General features: G+C 37.4%; 1 protein-coding gene across 3 annotated transcripts in view; it reads left to right on the top strand.

The window, feature by feature from the left end:
* Positions 1–19574, top strand: part of KITLG (KIT ligand) — a 105705-nt gene that overhangs the window by 70374 nt on the left and 15757 nt on the right. For 2 of the 3 annotated variants that reach the window (XM_027543199.1, XM_027543201.1), the window contains 3 exons: positions 5854–6024; positions 8930–9089; positions 9787–9870. In XM_027543199.1, coding sequence (XP_027399000.1) covers positions 5854–6024; positions 8930–9089; positions 9787–9870 — 415 coding nt within the window. The remainder of the gene's footprint in view (positions 1–5853; positions 6025–8929; positions 9090–9786; positions 9871–19574) is intronic. The other variant, XM_027543200.1, reaches the window with a different exon arrangement.

The raw sequence follows: 19574 nt of genomic DNA on the forward strand, positions 1-19574 counted from the left end.
ACTAGACAGCCTCTAGTTCATCAGGGCCGCCCTCATCTCCCATGTTGACCTTTCTTCCTGGTGCTATTTTGTATCTGGCTCAGAGGCCATTTATAGGCCCGCCTGGGGAAACAACATGTATTTATAGTGTTTGGACTGATTACCATCTTAATCAGATTGAGGTTTCTACTCGCTTTAATTAAAGCGAGAAAATGCAGTTAGATGTCTGCAGTGAACACTGAAGACCCAAATTAATTGTTTAGAGAGAGGACTAAAATAAATCATGACAAAACCCAGCTCAAAAAAGGAGTTAAGATTTTGGAGACTCTACAGCAGTAACTTGAGCACACAATATTTTACGACGTGTTTTTGTAGGAATGTTTTAAAGTTGCCTGCCCATGAAATGTTCGAGATTGGCAAGGAGTGTCTGCTTTCTGGTCCTAAGAGTAAAAACCAGAAGGAGTAAGGAGAGTCCATTAAAGTCAATTGATGGTGATGGTTTAGTCGCTAAGTTGTGTCCAACTCTTGTGATCCCATGGACTGTAGCCCACCCAGGCTCCTTTGCCCATGGGATTTCCCAGGCAAGAATACTAAAGTGGGTTGCTATTCCTTTCTCCAGGGGATCTTCCTGACCCAAGGATCCAACCTTGGTCTTCTGCATTGCAGGTGGATTCTTTACTGGCTGAGCCACCAGGGAAGCCTGCTGAAAGCAATTAGCATTTGCAACAGTTACTGGAAGAAATCTGGTTCCTATAATGTAGTTCTGGATTCATTGAAATGAGACAGAGCCATTTCTAATTCCTAAGTAATCTCTTAATCGAGTTTAAGGACCAGTGTGTCTCGTCCAGAAGTTGGACCACACGAGTCATGGAGAACCCAGCAGAAGAAAGTGCTACAGCTGTATGTGTTTTGACTGTATTTACTGATGAAAGAACTAGGCAAGGGCTTGGGAGTCTTGGTTTCTAATATTTGTTTTAAATTTGTTGTGTAACCTTGGTGAACCACTTCACTGCTTGAGACCTTCCTTGATTTTCCCATTTATGACATTGGTGGGACGGGACCAGATGGCCTTTAGCATCTCTTCCAGATCTAAAGCATTGTGATTCTGTTGGCATAGTGCCAGATTCTTTTTGACTGACCAGCCAGGAGGTAAATGCTGGAAGCACAAGAGGAAAGAAAGGGGTGCTTTGTGCCTGTGGGCATTCATACTTCTAATTCTGGCAAGATTGAAGGTTGACACACATTAAAGAAAACAAAACAGAAACAATCAAACTGGGCGGTAATGCTGGTAATTAGATTAGTTGGATTAGAAGATGGGGTGGAAGGCTTATTGTGAATATTCCTCAGAAGCCTCATAGTTTATGAGCCAGGGCTTTGCTCCCTCAGAATCTCTAATGGGTGTTGTACCCCAGCTCCTTTGTGGAGAATTCCCTCACAGTGCACATACCTCCGTGAGGCTTCCTGACGAAGCAGACACATATCTCCCAAAGAACAGTTACTAAACGGAAAAGTAGTGCCAAGTACCTCCGTGAAGAAACGTTAGTGTGTGTTTTGTCCACTTTCAGATTCTAGTTCCAAAAGGCTTCTGGACTGCTCTTGGAGACTCTTCATCTAAGACTGATGCAGAATCCTGTGTCAAATGTTTTCAGCTAATAAACCAGAAGTTTCTTAAATGAAGCAGAGGATGGAGAGAAGAAGGCAGGCCAGATTTAGCAAGTCTCTCGGATGTTTTTATTTCAGTCACGGTCTCAAATTTACCAGTTCTGGGTCTGCAGAGATATTATATCACACATCCTGTGAAATTCACGTATCTATTTTATATTTGTGTGAATGTGTGAGTTTTCATTGTTGGTTTTTGGAAGTGGTCATATTCTTAATTATGTTTAGAATGCTTTCAATCATAGTTTTTCTTTTTTTAATCTTATTAATTTGGTGCTTATGGTACTTTAAAATCCTTAGGAAGTTCATAGTTTTTACCCAGATCTTCTGTGGTGGTGGCATGCGAGCAGGTCAAGGACATTGATTTAATGTCATCGATTCAGTTAGCATTCTAGAATGATACATGTTATATATCATTTATATATACACACACAAACATGAATAGAAAGCATATGTTGCTCCAATAATCCTAAGTAGAGCTGTTATAATTGATCCAGAAAATGTAAGACAGAGGCTACCAAAAAAGAAGGTAAGAAATTAAGAGTATGAAGTTAAGGAAAATCCAGACAAATTTTCCCTTTCAAAGCAAAAAAGTATATTTCTTTTGGTGTGTATATAGGTGAATAAAACATTACGTTATATGTACTTCAGGAATTTGAAACATACTCTTTACATCACCTCTTTGATGTCCTGTCTGACTCTATCAACTTTACTGATCTTTCACATTCTTCTAGTGAAATAGAGAATGTTATTTATATCTTACATTCTTCTAATATCTATTGTGAGTTAATAGCTGTGCAATATAAAACTATTTGTTTAAAATGGTCTCTGAAAGATGAGTGACAGTAATGCCTGTTTATTAAGGTAAAGGAAAAATTTAAATTTGTGAATTGCACACTTTTAATTATCTATTTCCTAATCATAATAATCTTGTAAGAGTTGAAAAACAGACTTCATATCATCTCACAAATGAAATATTTAGGTCACTGTGTTTTGCTGTCTACAAATCATTGACTAGATTTAATTAAAAAGAAAATGCGAATCTGCTTGATGTTCTAGTCAAGGCTGGTTTCCTTTCTTGTAGGCAGACAAGTTAAAACTGGCTGATAGTTAATATTGTTTACCTCAGTTTTATCTTTCCTAAATGCAATAAACTTTAAAAGCTAAAATATAGCTGTTTAAACAGATTAGTGAAAAGAAATAACTTTGAATTGATTATATAGTCTTTCCAAGAAAATTATGCAGAATGTATAATGAATGAAATACAGTTAAAGGTGTTTAGAAATATATTTTTCAGCAGTGTAGTCTCGATGTTTATGTCAAATATCAATGAATTTTTCATAACTTTAAAGGGGCAGATATTGGGCTAGGATTCGATTATGGGATTTCCATGATTTAACAGTAAGAAATTACAGGTTTAGGGTTGAAAAATGTTTCTGGGAAAAATTGATTGCTTGGACTGTTGATTAGGTATGTGAAAACAAGGGTGGGTGGCCATGGGGCGAGTAGTCATAGCTAAATAAGAACTTGAATGAGGAATGTAAACATAGAGTTCAGTTGAAGATAGAGATAAACAGAAGTGACATAAGCACCCCAGAGTTCCCAGTTTAAAACTAAGAAACATATAAACAAGCTCCTTTCTGCTTTAACCACAAAAAAGCAACAAACAAAAAGAAAAAACAACCTGTTCATTTAAGGCAAAGACCACAGTACCTTAATTCAGAATAGGGGAATTTGATTTTGGTTCCTACACGTCAGAGCATCAGAGAGAAGGACAGGTGAGCTTGTTCATAAAGTGGAGCAAGGACAGAGTTTGAAAAGATTAATACATGAGCTGTACTTGCCATGGAAAAATTTGCACAATTTCAGTGGGATGAACTAATTGGTGAAGGCTGTTTTACCATATAAATACTACTAAAGTAGTATTTACAGAATGTACTGTTTCCCATTCCTAGGAAATCTGCCCCTTGCTGATAGGGATGACTATCTAAAGGGAATTATTGCTGTCTAAGTGGAGGGAAACTTGGGAGAGCAATCAGCCTCCAAAGAAAGACTGACAGCTTGTAAAGAGACTTGTTAATGATGCAAATATGAACTTGCATGTGCTTAAGATAAGCACTGATTTTATAAAACAAGGAGTTCATTCTCAGTGTATTTTGGAAACAGTCTTTGAGAACTTGGTTGGTGAGTCAAATGAAATGGCCAAATTGAACTAATTCCCACTAGGAGTTTGTTTATTCTACTTATCTGAAGTCAGAGCCAACACTCCCTAAAAGTTTTGAATGGCATTTAATGCTTCCAGAAATTGCAACGTACCTATCTGTAGAGAAACCAGTTTCCCCTTTGGCTGGGTCATATTAATTAAAATTGTTCTATGAAATAAATATAAAATGGCTCTCTTGTATAATTTAGAAAACACGAATTACATGACTTTCACCCACAGAGATATTTTGCTGGTAAGTAGAAAAATAAAGTATAGTGGGTTTTGTTCATTTTACATGACATCGGTTACCCTCTCTGATTATGTGTTTTTATTACAATAGAAATAATTTAAAATTATGTGAGATCTTAATAAGCCAAGACCATTTTACCTTTTCTATCTTATTTTTTTCATTATAACATTTTAACAGTTAAAAATATAAATCAGAACCTAGACTTCAAAGTTTTTTATAAGAGAAAAAAGAATATTGTAATATACAATGTATGTAAATTTCCAATTATTTTAAGTGGTGTCACATTCATTTTTAAAAATGTTATAATTCATTCTAATATACTAAGAAGTTTTCCCTAATAATCTAAACCGTTATTTATCTGCAAATGTATAAGAGGGGTTGGCAAACTACACTCTACAGACCAGATCCCGTATGCTGCTGATATTACATGGACAGCCAGCTGAGTTTGTCTTTTTACAGATGAACATTTACAGTCTACTTGATAATAGAGAATGCTTTTAACCCTAAGTGAACAAAAATGTTGACCCAAAATAAAGAATTCCATTCTTCTTATTGCTAAACCTGTGTTACAAAAGAAGCTAAATAATTATGCAAAAGAAATTGTATCCAATTATAATCATTACTTTTTAAATGGTAATAAGAATGGGTAGAAATTCATTTTCTCTTATATAACTGGACCTACACAATATTCTTGATTTTTGCCTTTTGGCATACAAAGCTTGAAAATATTTGCCATCTAGCCCTTTCCAGAAAATGTTGGGACCCTTGTTATGTAGTATTTTCTCTCACTTTTTTTTTTTTTTTTCACTTCTATATCAGTTAAGCAATTAGTTTCTGAGCAACACCCATATGCCAGACACTATTCTAGGTCTTAGGAACACCACAGGGAACACAATTTTATAAAAAATCCTACCCTCATGAAACTTAAATTCAAATTATGTACCTCATCTCCTCAAAACTACCTTACTTCCATTTTCCCTTTCTGTAGAGGGGCAAAATGAGGTTCAGAAAATTTATGTAGCTTGTCGGGATTCTCTCAGCCAGAATTGAACCCAGTTTTGCTTGATTCCAAGGCTTGAGCTTCCAACCAGTGGACAGGGCTGGCTTCATGAGTGGGGCTCCACACTTGGTTTCATGCTTGCTGTCACCATCGTGAAACTCTTCATCATTTTTTGAACACGTTTTGAGCAGTAAATACATTTCCATTTTGCTATTAGCCCCACAAATTATGTAGCTGGTCCTGCCACTAAAGCAAAAGTGCTTCTCTCCCAGACCAGGGCTATTTTTTTTTTTTAACACCCACAGAAACTCAGCTATGAAGAAGTTTTGAAATCTATCAAGATCCTGAGAAAAATAAGCCATTATTGATCCACTGATTCATATTCTAGTTCCCCAAAAGACTGGAAGTTCCTTGAAGAACATAGGAACCTTTCCCACTATAACTTTCTAAAAAAATTTCTCTGGGTTAAATTCATTTCAGAATACAGTAAGTAAGAAATAAATATGCTTCCATAGAATTAAATTTTGCAGTATCTGAACCTTGTCAAGGGCTCTGTCTTAATTTTATCTCCATGGAAGGGCAAAATCTTTACCATCAACAATTTCTTCTGATCTTTATGCATTTGGAAATTTTGAAACAGCTGTTAGATACGACTTAAGAAAAACCTAAGAACAAACCTGTTCTGATATAAGGAAGTCTTTTGTCCAGTAATCAGTGACTGTACTTAAAACAGGTGCTTTGTCTTCTTTTAATTTCTTACAGCCTAGTCATTGTTGGATAAGCGAGATGGTGGAACAACTGTCAGTCAGCTTGACTGATCTTCTGGACAAGTTTTCGAATATTTCTGAAGGCTTGAGTAATTATTGTATCATAGACAAACTTGTGAAAATAGTTGATGACCTTGTGGAGTGCATGGAAGAACACTCATCTGAGGTAACTTTGTATTGGGACTGCTTTTTATTACTCATCTCTGTAACCTATGGCTGATAAGTGGTGGCAGGGTTGGGGACGTGTTTGTGAGATTTTTAACGTATAAATTTTTAATTAAAAAAAATTTTGAAGATGAGCACAAAAAAATAAATGTTTGTAGTTATATCACAACTGAAATGTATATTAAGACAATTAAATGTTGTCACTTAATATAAAAATAAATGTATTCACAATACACTTATAAAAACAACCCTGACTGTATCTCATGGATAAAGTTCTCATAGCCTTCCTATGAGGTTACCAATGTTCATTTACCTTTAAATGGAAAATTGCCTATAATGAACACTTGACCTCTTATCTATAGTAATAATATCACAACAGAGAAGTGCATTTTAATGTCTTTGGGTCATTTGATGATTAGTTGTCACTTCAGAGTATGGGTATAGCAATGCTTTGGATTCGAAGCATATTAAAGAAGCAATGTACCCACTAGAGATTAAGGATGAGATGCTGGAGGTCAAATCCTGGCTTTGTTCAAAAATAGTTTTGCTCACCTCCTTTCCACATAAAATGGGGACAATAAGAGGAGTCGATATTACATGATTAATGATGAGTTTTTATTCATCATTATGAATGAATTTTTATCATTCAAATTTGGCAAAGTAAAATGTTAACAGTTTTTTTAAAATTTTATTACACTGTGTCTATATAATAAATGACCTCTTGGGACACCTGTTTTGACATAGAGTTCACAAGACAAGGTTTAGCCTACAGGCCTTCTTGAAGTTCAAACCTAAGGCTTTAACCATGATGCAGTATGAAAGTGAAAGTGAAGTCGCTTAGTCGTGTCCGACTCTTTGCGACCCCATGGACTGTAGCCTATCAGGCTCCTCCGTCCATGGAATTTTCCAGGCAAGAGTGCTGGAGTGGATTGCCATTTCCTTCTTCAGGGATCTTCCCGACCCAGTAATCGAACCTGGGTCTCCCGCATTGCAGGCAGAGGCTATACCGTCGGAGCCACCATAGTAACAGTCAAATACTCTGTCTCCATTCAAATTCTAGTCACTCTCTAAGACCCAACCTCCATCCCATTTGTGCTCTCCAATCTTGAAATTCTCATAACGCCAGTAACCTAATCACGACTGAGCGACTTCACTTTCACTTTTCACTTTCCTGCATTGGAGAAGGAAATGGCATCCCACTCCAGTGTTCTTGCCTGGAGAATCCCAGGGACAGGGGAGCCTGGTGGGCTGCCGTCCATGGGGTCGCACAGAGTCGGACATGACTGAAGTGACTTAGCAGCAGCAGCATAATTCATCTTTTCTACTGTTTTACTTTCTAATTTCCCAATCAGAATGTATCGTATATTCAATGACATCTTAGAGTTAGCATCCCTTTTTATCATATCAGTATGAATGATGTACTAATGGCAATGATAAGGAGAGGTCACAGAAAGTAGAGTATACCAGACAAGGTGTCATGAAGGAAATAAGATATGCCCTAGGTCCTGAAAGATGAATTAATTGGTCAATAAATGGCAGTTTATCTAGAAGAGCATTCCAGATACCAAAAGGTGTACATTTACTAACCATGGCACTTTGGCTAGAACCCAAGAGATTCATACCAGGTGGTATCTCTCAGTTGTTCCAGAGGTTAACATATATATAAAACACTTAGAGTAGTACATAGTAAGTGGTACATAGGTGTTAACTCTAATTATTATTACCTGCTTTTATTTGTAGATAACCATGTTTGAGAAGATCCCCTGGAGAAGGGAAAGGCTACCCACTCCAGTATTCTGTCCTGGAGAAGTCCATGGACTGTATAGTCCATGGGGTCACAAAGACAGACTGAGAAACTTTCACTTTTCATATATTTATGAATTCCTAAAATATAGCTTTGACTTGTTTGGGGATTTTATAGAAAATCATATTCTTTTTATGCTTTTGAGACTTGCTTCTTTCACTCCACATTGTTTATAAGATATCCACATTGATTATTACAGCCGTAGTTGATTTTTTTTTTTTTTTTACTGTTCATAAACATTTCATTGATTCAATATACCACTAATTTATTAAACCACTCTCCTGTTGATTGGTGTAAGAATTTATAAACACTGCTGGCAAGAACTTGCTTAATATGCCTCCTGGTACATCTTGCAAGAGTTTCCTTAAAGTAGTTACCTAGGAGTGGAATTTCTGGGTCACAGGATGGCAGCGTGTCCAACCTTACTAATATCAAAGGGCCAATTTATGTCATTCCACTGGTATATAAGAGACCCCCTCTGCTCCAGATCCTTGCCAGTATTTATCATCATTAGACTTTTTAATTAGTGCATATTTGGAGCATGTGTTGTGTATATTTTTAATGAGAAGTAATGATTTTAATGAACATCTTTAAAGAGAACAGTCTATAGTTTGTTGTTAGGATTATTTCATTGTTTTGACGTTGCTTTCACCTTATTCGCCCTCGCCACCACCCTCTTCCTTTTATCCGGAATTGAGCCCCAGACTGAACTGCATAGAGTCATTTGTCCTATAGTGCCAGTTTGAATTACGAGTTTTAAAACAGTTGTCTAGAGACTTCCCTGGTGCTCCAGTGGTTTAAGACTCTGGGCTTCCACTGCAGGGTGTGTAGGTTTCATCCCTGGTTGGGAAACTAGATTCTGCATGCCCTGTGGAGAGGCAAAAAAAGACTGTAAAAATCTAATTCAAATCTAACTCAATAGATATGTTCCTAAAATATTAACAATGTTACTTAAAAACAAACAAAAAACTGTTGTCTAAAAGTGTCGGTTTCACTTGAGTCTGTCAAGGACATATTTGTGGTCTATTACTTTGACATTAGTTAAATCTGCAGACTATTTGAAAAACCTAATCTTGTGTTTTTTTTTTTTTCCTTCTTCTAGAATGTAAAAAAATCATCTAAGAGCCCAGAACCCAGGCAGTTTACTCCTGAGAAATTTTTTGGAATTTTTAATAAATCCATCGATGCCTTCAAGGACTTGGAGATAGTGGCTTCTAAAATGAGTGAATGTGTGATTTCCTCAACATCAAGTCCTGAAAAAGGTAAGATATATATTCCTAATATATATGTAGAAAGCAAGACTGAATCTTTTATGTATAGGTAAGAATCTACCTCTGACTCAAATATATATGTAGCTAGAAACAGACATGTGTGTGTATGTATGTCTAATATAAAAGCAAATATCAGTGGCATGAAAAAAAAAACAGTTATATATTTGTTGGTGTTCAAGCCCAAACAATACTTAACCATCTTCAAAGTACAGAATTGCACATGAGTAAACGATATATGAGATAGTCACTCATTTTCACCTGATATTTACTAGTAATATACAATTATATTCTTCTTCACTTCCAGTCTTCTTAATGTCCCCTTCTCAAATCTTTTCCTTAGGGGTCTAATTCTGAGTCATGAATTCTCATCTTCATCACTTACCCTGTACTGAGACTTCCTCCCCGCTACCATCCCTATGATATGAAATTTTAATTTCATTACTTATTTTGAAAAAGTGATCAATTGCCAACCATTTGCATTATTTACATTTGTTCTGTAACGTGACTTTGGTGAATTTCTTAATAAAAATAGAAAAGCAGGACCAAGTATAAAATAAATAGGATCTGAATGATCCAGATTTGGGAAGCAGGCCTGGAAAGTACTCTAATATTGCACTTCACCTTTTGAGGACTCTTTAATTTATGTAAATCGCCATGCAACACTGACACATTATTGCTTTCTATTTAGATTCCAGAGTCAGTGTCACAAAACCATTTATGTTACCCCCTGTTGCAGCCAGCTCCCTTAGGAATGACAGCAGTAGCAGTAATAGTAAGTACATATATCTGATTTAATGCATGCATGGCTCCAATTAGCTTCTGTTAGGAGTATTGCATGAGCTTTAAAGGAAATTTCTACAATCATTACTATTAATTCTGTTCTCTTACTATTCTTGCTGTTATGATTTTCCTGAGAATTAAATAATTAGGTTTGCACAATTGGATTTCCCTAAAGCTGGAGATAATGTTTAATTGGGGTAATACATTTTCTGCTAAGATAGTTTTCAATAAGGCATGAAATTACTTTTAGATGATTTAAGCTTTTTTCATTGTTGACTTGAAATATATTTTGCATGGAATTTGCCTGACAAAAAAATGGAATTTTAAAATGGAAAATAGAGGTGCTGGCTGTGTAAAATTCCAAGGATATCTTCTGTTTTGTTGTGTATAACACTATTTACTACTGTATGTTTGGAAATTTGATTTTTTTTTTATTTTACTATAAAATCATATGTTGGGGAACAATATGCTTCTTTCTCTGAAATTTCTATCCTTGTTCGTGAAGAAGAATCCAGTTTCCTGGAAGTCTAATGTCCTTTTTTCTTTCAAATGTAATCCCATGGACAGAGGAGCCTGGAGAGCTATACAGTCCATGGGGTTGCAAGAGTCGGCCACAACTGACAGACTAAACTTACCGACCTAGGCAAAGGTCACTATAAGGGTCATTGGATTTACTAAATATTCTGACCCTCTAGTCTCATGGATGCTGTAGGAGGAAAAAATTCATCCTGTGATCTTAGCTGAGAAGATCGTCTCTTAAAAGTTAGTGATGGGACACTCTCATATGTTCAAGAGCATCAAAGACCTATCTGTAAAAAGCGGATTCATTTTGATATTTGGCAAAACTAATACAATTATGTAAAGTTTAAAAATAAAATAAAAAAAAAAGCTCATGAATAAAAAGTAAAAAAAAAAAAAAGAGTAATCAATTTAATACAAATCCACAACAGCAATGCTGCAACTCAGAAATTAAAAGGAAAACCTCTAAAATCTATCTGTTTTGGATGTTTTGCCACCAAAACCTGACCTGAATTGTGATGAGGCTATTTGTAATCTTTACCCTCTAAAACTGGGTATGCCTTTCACTAAGAAATATTAATGTGTTTGACTATAGGGTGCTACTCATACCTCATTGAGGATATTATATAATATACAATATTTATAGGACAGAAATGTTCTAAAATCTAAAATTCTGAATACCCATTGGATTTGAAAAATTTGAAGACACTATATATGTTAAGGTCTTTTTTACTAAGAATTTTATTAATCTTTTCAAAGAAGCAGTTTTTGACTTTTAAAATTCTGTTAGTATTTCATTGATTTATAATCTAACCTTTCATAATTTCCCTACATCTGCCTTGGGTTTAATTTGTTCAACTTTTTCTAAGTTCTCAAGGTAGAAAAATTAGATCATTGACTCTAAACCATTCTTCTTTTCTAAAATAAGCACTTAAAGGTATAAATGTCCTTATAAGCAGCTTTAGCTGAATTCCACATATTTTGATATATTGTGTTTCCATTATCATTTCTTTAAAAATAATTTTCCTTATAATTTCTTCTTTTGTTCATGGGAATATAAAAGTGGGTTGTTGTCTAAAAATATGTGATTTTTCTAGATATCTTATTCAGTTCTGTTCAGTTCAGTTGCTCAGTTGTGTCCGACTCTTTGCGACCCCATGAATACGCAGCATGCCAGGCCTCCCTGTCCATCACCAACTCCCGGAGTTCACTCAAACTCGTGTCCATTGAGTCAGTGATGCCATCCAGCCATCTCATCCTCTGTCGTCCCCTTTTCCTCCTGCCCCCAATCTCTCCCATCATCAGAGTCTTTTCCAATGAGTCACCTCTTCGCATGAGGTGGCCAAAGTACTGGAGTTTCCAGCTTCAGCATCATTCCTTCCAAAGAACACCCAGGGCTGATCTCCTTTAGAATGGACTGGTTGGATCTCCTTGCAGTCCAAGGGACTCTCAAGAGTCTTCTCCAACACCACAGTTCAAAAGCATCAATTCTGTGGAGCTCAGCTCTCTTCACAGTCCAACTCTCACATCCATACATGACTACTGGAAAAACCATAGCCTTGACTAGACGGACCTTTGTTGGCAAAGTAATGTCTCTGCTTTTCAATATGCTATTTAGGTTGGTCATAGCTTTTCTTCCAAGGAGTAAGCGTCTTTTAATCTTATTAATGATTTCTAAATTAACTCCATTATTGTCAAAGAACATACAGTGTAGTCTTGTGAGATTTATTGAGACATTTTGTGAATATTAAAGTTCCAGGTGTAGCATTCTGAAATTTGATACAAGTGGTTGATAAAGTTCAAATCTTCTGTCCTTATTACATTTTTGGTCAAATTTTTAATTGTTTACTGAGAGGGGAGCATTAAAAATCTTTCCTTTTGATTGTGGATTTGGTTATTTCTTGTTTTGGTTCTATGATTTTTGCTTCACCTACTTAGCAGCTCTATTATTAAGTACTTACATATTTATTATTGTTATATCTTTCCTGATTTACATCTTACTGAAATATTCCTTATTAACTCTGCTAGAGCTCTTGTCTTGAAGCATATTTTGTTTGACATTGGTAGAGCCAGCCTTTCTTATATTTACTGTTTTCATATATATTGTTTTTCTTCTTGTCTTTATTTTGAAAGTATCTCTCTGATAGGATGCAGTTGGGCCCTGCTATTTTATCTAGTCCCTTATTTTCATTAATTAGGTTGTTTCACCCATTTTGTATTTAATGCAGTTATCGGTGTGGTTAGATGTGGGTCTACCATTTTGTGATTGGCACCACATGCTTACTGATCCCCTGTTCCTCCTTTCCAGCCCTCTTTTGTGTTCATTGATTGATTGACTTTTAGTGCTCTATTTTAATTACTTCTGTTGTCTTTTCAACAGCACCTCTTGACATCATTTTGTGGTTGCTTTAGGAATTGCCATATACATCTTAACTTGTAGCATTCTATTTAATCTTGCAGCACTTCAGAAACAATGTAAGAACCTTGCAACAGGATGTTCCACTTGCCTATAACCCCTTTTGTGCTGTGTTGACATATATCTTTATGCAGGTTATAAACCTCACAATACAGTCTTAAAATTATTGCTTAAAACCATCTTTTCAAGAGAAGGAAAAAAATTCTTTTACATTTACCCACATATTTATTATTTCTTGTTACTCCTCATTTCCTCTTGTAAATCCAAGTTTCTGTCTGGCGTTAATTCCTTTCTGGCTGAAGAGCTTCCTTTAGCATTTCGTGCAGTGCAGATCTGTTGCCAACAAATTCTTTTTCTTTTAATAGAAAAATGACTTTGTCTTCAGTATTGCAGGTGCTTTTTACTAGATACGGAATTCTGGGTTAACAGAATTTTTTTCCTTGAGTCCTTTAAAGATGTCACTCCATTGTCTTCCTGCTTCTATTGTTTCTGACAAAAAGGCAGCCAGCATTTATATGATGTTTTTCCTTATATGTACTGAGTCAATTTTCCCCCTCTGCCTTTCAAAATTTACTTCTGTTTTAGGAGTTCAAATAAGATGCGCTTAGGAGTGGTTTAAGCTTCTTGGATATGTAAGTTTAAGAATCACACATACATACAATCACACACATAATCCACATATATTATTGATAAAATCAGTCTCACAGATCATGGACGTTTTGTTCATTTTTTTCCAACCTCTCTTTAATCTTCAAGATGAATAATTTTAACCTATTTTCAAGTTCCCTGACTTTTCTGTCATCTGCTAAATTTTTCTTCCAGTAAGTTTTCCTTTTTCCATTAATTTTTTTATTAAGACTTTATTTTTAGAGCAGTTTAAGGTTTGCAGCAAAATTGAGGGGAATAGAGATTTTTCACATACTCCCTGCCACACATGCATAGCCTCTCTCATTATCAACATGCCCCTCTAGAGAGGTACATTTGTACAATGGAGGAATCTTCATGGACACCTCGTATCAGCCAAAGTCCACAGTTTACATAGGGTTCACTCTTGGTGCTATCCATTCTATGGGTTTGAATCCACTGCATTTTTTTCATTTCTAAATTTGTACTTTGTGTTCTAGAATTTTCATTTGGTTCTTTTTATATTTTATATTTTTCTGCTGAGATTTTCCATCTGCATATTCATTATGACAATATTTTCTTTTTTGGCTCTTGGATATAGTTACAATAGCTTCTCTAAAGTTCTTGTTTTCAAATTTCAATATGTAGGTCATCCCAGCATGGTTTCTATTAAGTGATTTTTTTTTCTTCCTGATTGTGGGTCACATCTTCCTTTAGATGGCTAGTAATTTTTGACCATATGCTGGATATTATGTTGTTGGTATAGGTATTATGTTGTCGAATATCTGGATTTTGTAGCATTCCTTCAGTGACTGTTTTGTTCTGATAGGCAGTTGGTTCAGTTCCTAGCAGATCAATTTTCTCTTCCTTTCCAGGCCTTTTTTTTTTTTTTTTAGGCTTTCTTAGAGGGTGGAGGGAGAGTAGCCTTATTTCTAAGGCATGGGGTCACTGAGCTATTTCTTGAATGCCTAGAAAATCTCTCCATTCTTGCTTGTCAGAGCTTCTTTGTCTCTGAATTGACTTCTAGGGTCTTTGCTTAAGTCATAGCTTCCTGGACACTGTTTATTGCCAGCTTTTGTGAGGTTTCTCCCTGTGCGTGTACAGCTTATTACTCAAGCAATGATTGAGTCTCCTCCAGACACATATAGTGCTTCTTTTCTACACAGTTCCTCTCCCCAAAATAACCCTGCCTTACAAACCTCACAAACAGCCCTGCCTCCAGCTAAGGCAGCAGCCCTCAGCTTCATTCTCTGATTTCCTATCGTAGTGAGACTACTCAGTCAAAAGGTGTCACCCAGCCAGCAAATCGGGACAGTTGTGGGTCTTATCACTTGCATTTTCCCTCTCCCAGGGATCACAGTCTCGTGTTGCCTTTCGGCCAAGGTCTGAAAGTAGTTGCCTAGTATAATTTGTTTAGTGTGATAATTATTTATGTTGGGAAGGTTAAATTGCTATCATCAGGGTTGAATGCAAAATCTTTGCTACTTACAAGACAACTGAATATAAAACACCTGTTCGGTCCTATACCTTTGAGACTATCAGTAGTTTTTAAATGGCAATATGAATGACCAGACTTGTTTTTTGTTTCCCTTTTTCTCCCTTTCTTCTTTTTTTGCTTAAAAAAAAAAGTGAATCTTGCATGATCAGCAGCTTTTGGCCAGGTGTTCTCACTCATGAAAATGGCACTTTAGATACCCATGGATAGGACTAGCTGTTATGAGTATACAGTCTCATACGAGAAGCAGACACAAATAAAAATATTCATATTTTATGTTATTTATGCTATATTTAACAGAAGTATGTAAATGTCTTTAGTTGTAGCATAAGGAAAGTAAGACACTCTGGGGAGTAGGGAGTCAGGGAAATTTGAAGAAACCATGCTGGACCCCAAATGTTGCCATGCTGGTCAGAGGACCATGGCATATGATGAAGCAGCCCAGAGGTGTAAGTTCCCTCTCTGTATCTTATAAGGGAGAATCATGGGATAAGGTAAAAATGTAAAAGTTATCCAAAGGGAGTTGTGCTTTCAAAGTAATGGTAATATTCTTTGTACCAAGCTAAAGTGTGTTTTCGGAGAAGGCAATGGCATCCCACTCCAGTACTTTTGCCTAGAAAATCCCATGACGGAGGAGCCTGGTAGGCTGCAGTCCATGGGGTAGCTAAGAGTCGGACACAACTGAGAAACTTCACTTTTACTTTTCACTTTCATGCACAGGAGAAGGAAATGGCAACCCACTCCAGTGTTCTTGCCTGGAGAATCCCAGGGACGGGGGAGCCTGGTGGGCTGCCGTCTATGGGGTCGCACAGAGTCAGACACGACTGAAGCGACTTAGCAGCAGCAGCAGCAGCAAAGTGTGTTTTAAAAATGTTTAAGTTTGCGATCCTTACAGACAGTATATTTAAATGATAGAGAGAAGATCCTTACTTTGACATTACCTTACACATCTTCTAGAAAGACCACTGCCCAGCTCTAGCCCTTGCTTGGCTAGCTGTGTGATCTTGGGCAAGTGTTTCAATCGCTCTGGACCCCTCAATCAAATGGAGGTTGATAATCTTTCCTTCATAAGTTTTCTGTGAGTTTTAAATGAGTTACCACATGTGTACTTAGCACTGTGGCTGATGTATAGTACATGTTCATCCAGAATTATTAGAACAATTAGAGGCAGCGAGGCTGAGTCAGTAAGTGGTGAGTTTGTGGTGAGCTCTGAATCAAGGGAGAGTACTGAGTTGCATGTTTTCTAAGGACCAAGAAGAGGGACATATTCCTGGGCATGGTGCCCATAAGCAGACTCACTCTACAAAGAAATTCAGCAGAATTGCAGCACAGGTTTTTGTGGTCTATGTTTGTACAGATGTCCGGCATTATTAAGTCAAACCACACAAGTCAGTTCCCACCAATTTTGAACACCGGAAGGTTTTCATAATAATGAAAACAGCTAATAAGATAAGAACTCAGGAATTCAGGATTACTCAAATCCTGTGCAGATGAGCTCCCCCACCCCCAGAAACTTAGAGGCATTTTTATATAAAAGCAACGCTTTGGACCCAATAGCCTTCATTTGTGCTTCCCAGGTGGCACTAGTGGAAAAGAATGCAGTGTCTCCCTTCCAATGCAGGAGACAGACAGTTTTGATCCCTGGGTTGGGATCCCTGGAGTAGGAAATGGCAATCCACTCTAGTATTCTTGCCTGGAGAATTCCATGGACACAGGAGCCTGGTGGGCTACAGTCCATGGGGTCGCAAGGGTCAGACACAATTGAAGTGACTTAGCATGCATGCATACCCTTCCTTTGGCTCTTGAGGCACATAATTCAGATCTCATTGACCCCTGATGGATAGCAACTGTAGCAAGTATTGGGAATCATGCCTTGGAGATATAAGCAAAGCCTCTTCTAATAAAGTAGATTTTCTCTCCTGGAAGAGGGATGGCAGGATCACTGAAGAGAACCCAAGGCCTAGCTGTGAAGCCATTTACATTAGGAGAAGAAATAAGGAAGTGACACCTCTGTAGAAGGTGAAGTCGGCTCCTGTGGATCTGACCACCTCCTGTCTATCTCCTTTTCCCTCTCATACAGGAGGACTGGTGCTAGGTGTTAGTCAAATTCCAGAACTTTGTTCAGGGCCACAGTCCTAGGGGTAGGACTTTGGTTAACAAGTCACAGTGTTCTGCGAGAGCGAGGTGTGCTTTCTTTAGTTTCTCCTCCAGCTTGGCTTTATTTGCAACACCTCCCCTGGGGGCTGTCCTTCTAGCTGAGAAAGATTTAGAGTGGGGAATCCCAGAGCACCTCACTCTGTAATAAGTTCCTTCAGCTTGCTGCTGGTGGGTGTGGTCTTTCCTCTGGTCTGACTAATAACAATTCAAGATTTGGCCTTTGGATAGAACAGGAAGAACAGATGTCTAGCTGCCTTGACTCTGGGGCATCTGGCTGCTCAAACATAGGTAATGGAGTTCTCCGTAGCACCATCCCCACTAGCTACTTTTCCATTGGAGTCTGGGGACAAAATATTTATAGCTTCCTTTGTTCTCTGTATATGTCTGGATATGTCACTTGGCCAAATCATAATCACATGCCAGCAATCAAAATAGACAGTGTGGGTCATAGTGGTTTGGCCATCAATGGGAATTCGAACATGTCCTGGAATACAAACATAAATACCCAAATTATTATTTATTGATAGTGATACAAACATTTCTAAAATGGTCAGAATTGCCTGTAACTCCAAACACATTTCCTCATAGAAATCACTTTTATAAATAGTAGCAAAATCTGAGACAAGCACATGTAATCTTATATAACCCTTAAAATGGTTTTATTATTGTAATAATAGTGTTACTTCAATTATGCCAAATCCCATTTTATAACTCAGGCTTATTTTGGTGATAGAATTCATGTTGAGCTTTCAGTTCAGTTCAGTTCAATTCAGTCGCTTAGTAGTGTCTGACTTTTTGCGACCCCGTGAATTGCAGCACGCCAGGCCTCCCTGTCCATCATCAACTCCCGGAGTTCACTCAGACTCACGTCCATTGAGTCAGTGATGCCATCCAGCCATCTCATCCTCTGTCGTCCCCTTCTCCTCCTGCCCCCAATCCCTCCCAGCATCAGAGACTTTTCCAATGAGTCAACTCTTCGCATGAGGTAGCCAAAGTATTGGAGTTTCAGCTTTAGCATCATTCCTTCCAAAGAAATCCCAGGGCTGATCTCCTTCAGAATGGACTGGTTGCATCTCCTTGCAGTCCAAGGGACTCTCAAAAGTCTTCTCCAACACCACAGTTCAAAAGCATCAGTTCTTTGGTGCTCAGCTTTCTTCACAGTCCAATTCTCACATCCATACATGACCACTGGAAGAACCATAGCCTTGACTAGATGGACTTATGTTGGCAAAGTAACGTCTCTGCTTTTCAATATGCTATCTAGGTTGGTCATAACTTTCCTTCCAAGGACTAAGCGTCTTTTAATTTCATGGCTGCAGTCACCATCTGCAGTGATTTTGGAGCCCAAAAAAATAAAGTCTGACACTGTTTCCACTGTTTCCCCATCTATTTCCCATGAAGTGATGGGAGCAGATGCCATGATCTTCATTTTCTGAATGTTGAGCTTTAAGCCAACTTTTTCACTCTCCTCTTTAACTTTCATCAAGAGCTTTAAGATGCCTAAAACATATTTCCCATGGAGTTGGCCAAAAGGTCTGTCAGTCTGGTCTTAGGAAGTGATTCATAGTTACATGAAGGGAAGAGTCCAGTTCTTTACTCAATCTCCTTTAAGTATAAGGGGCACATGACTCACTATGTTTCCCCTATGCTGCCCCAGCACACACCCAAACTTACTATTATGAGAACCTCTTTGGAAACATAAGAATCATAGAATTAATGAGTTTCCTCTTCCAAGTTTACAAATGGTAGGGAAATGGGCAATTCTTATTCTCACGACAATAGATAAGATTTGTTTCTTGCCTCTGAGGTTAAATCTATGGGTTAATTTTTCCCTCTTAAATGCTGATACACATACTGTGGTTTGATTCTTTTAGATCGTGTACTTTAGGTACTTAATATTAAATAGGTGACTGTAGGCTGACACAGTAGCCCGAGTATCATTGCAAAATATCATAACCCAAATCAGTCACTTTTACTTAATTGGCTTACATTTTGATCATATGATGGCTGAAAGTATATAGTTTATAAATGTATTACATCTTCCAAAGAGAACTGAAAGTTTAACTCTTACAAGTTGACATACACATGTCCATGTTCTCAAACAAGGAAGCTGTTTCTTGTAAGGAGACAGAGAGGAAAAATCTGTCAAAATGTTAAGTTTTGTGATGGGAGCAAGAGACCCTTAGGGGAGTTTTGTTGTTTAATTCCTGAATCATTCTGCTTCTCAAGGAAGATCAAAGCAGGATTCAGGGAGGTGTCCCAAGTTGATTTCATGTGCCCATTCTCTCTCTCACTTAGTTACATGGGGAGACACTGGTGTTTCCAGCCATTCTTCCCTGTTCAGTCATCTCTGGCTTTCTAACATACAAAGTCTGAAAAATTGAAACCTTTAGTCCATAGCACAGTGCAAAGCACTGCTCGGTATCCAGTAAATGCCAGCTGACGATGCAATGAAGAGACACTGCAATTCTAAGCTTGAGGTCCC

This window comes from Bos indicus x Bos taurus, chromosome 5, assembly GCF_003369695.1.
Source record: "Bos indicus x Bos taurus breed Angus x Brahman F1 hybrid chromosome 5, Bos_hybrid_MaternalHap_v2.0, whole genome shotgun sequence".
In the NCBI taxonomy this organism is placed as follows: Eukaryota; Metazoa; Chordata; class Mammalia; order Artiodactyla; family Bovidae; genus Bos; species Bos indicus x Bos taurus.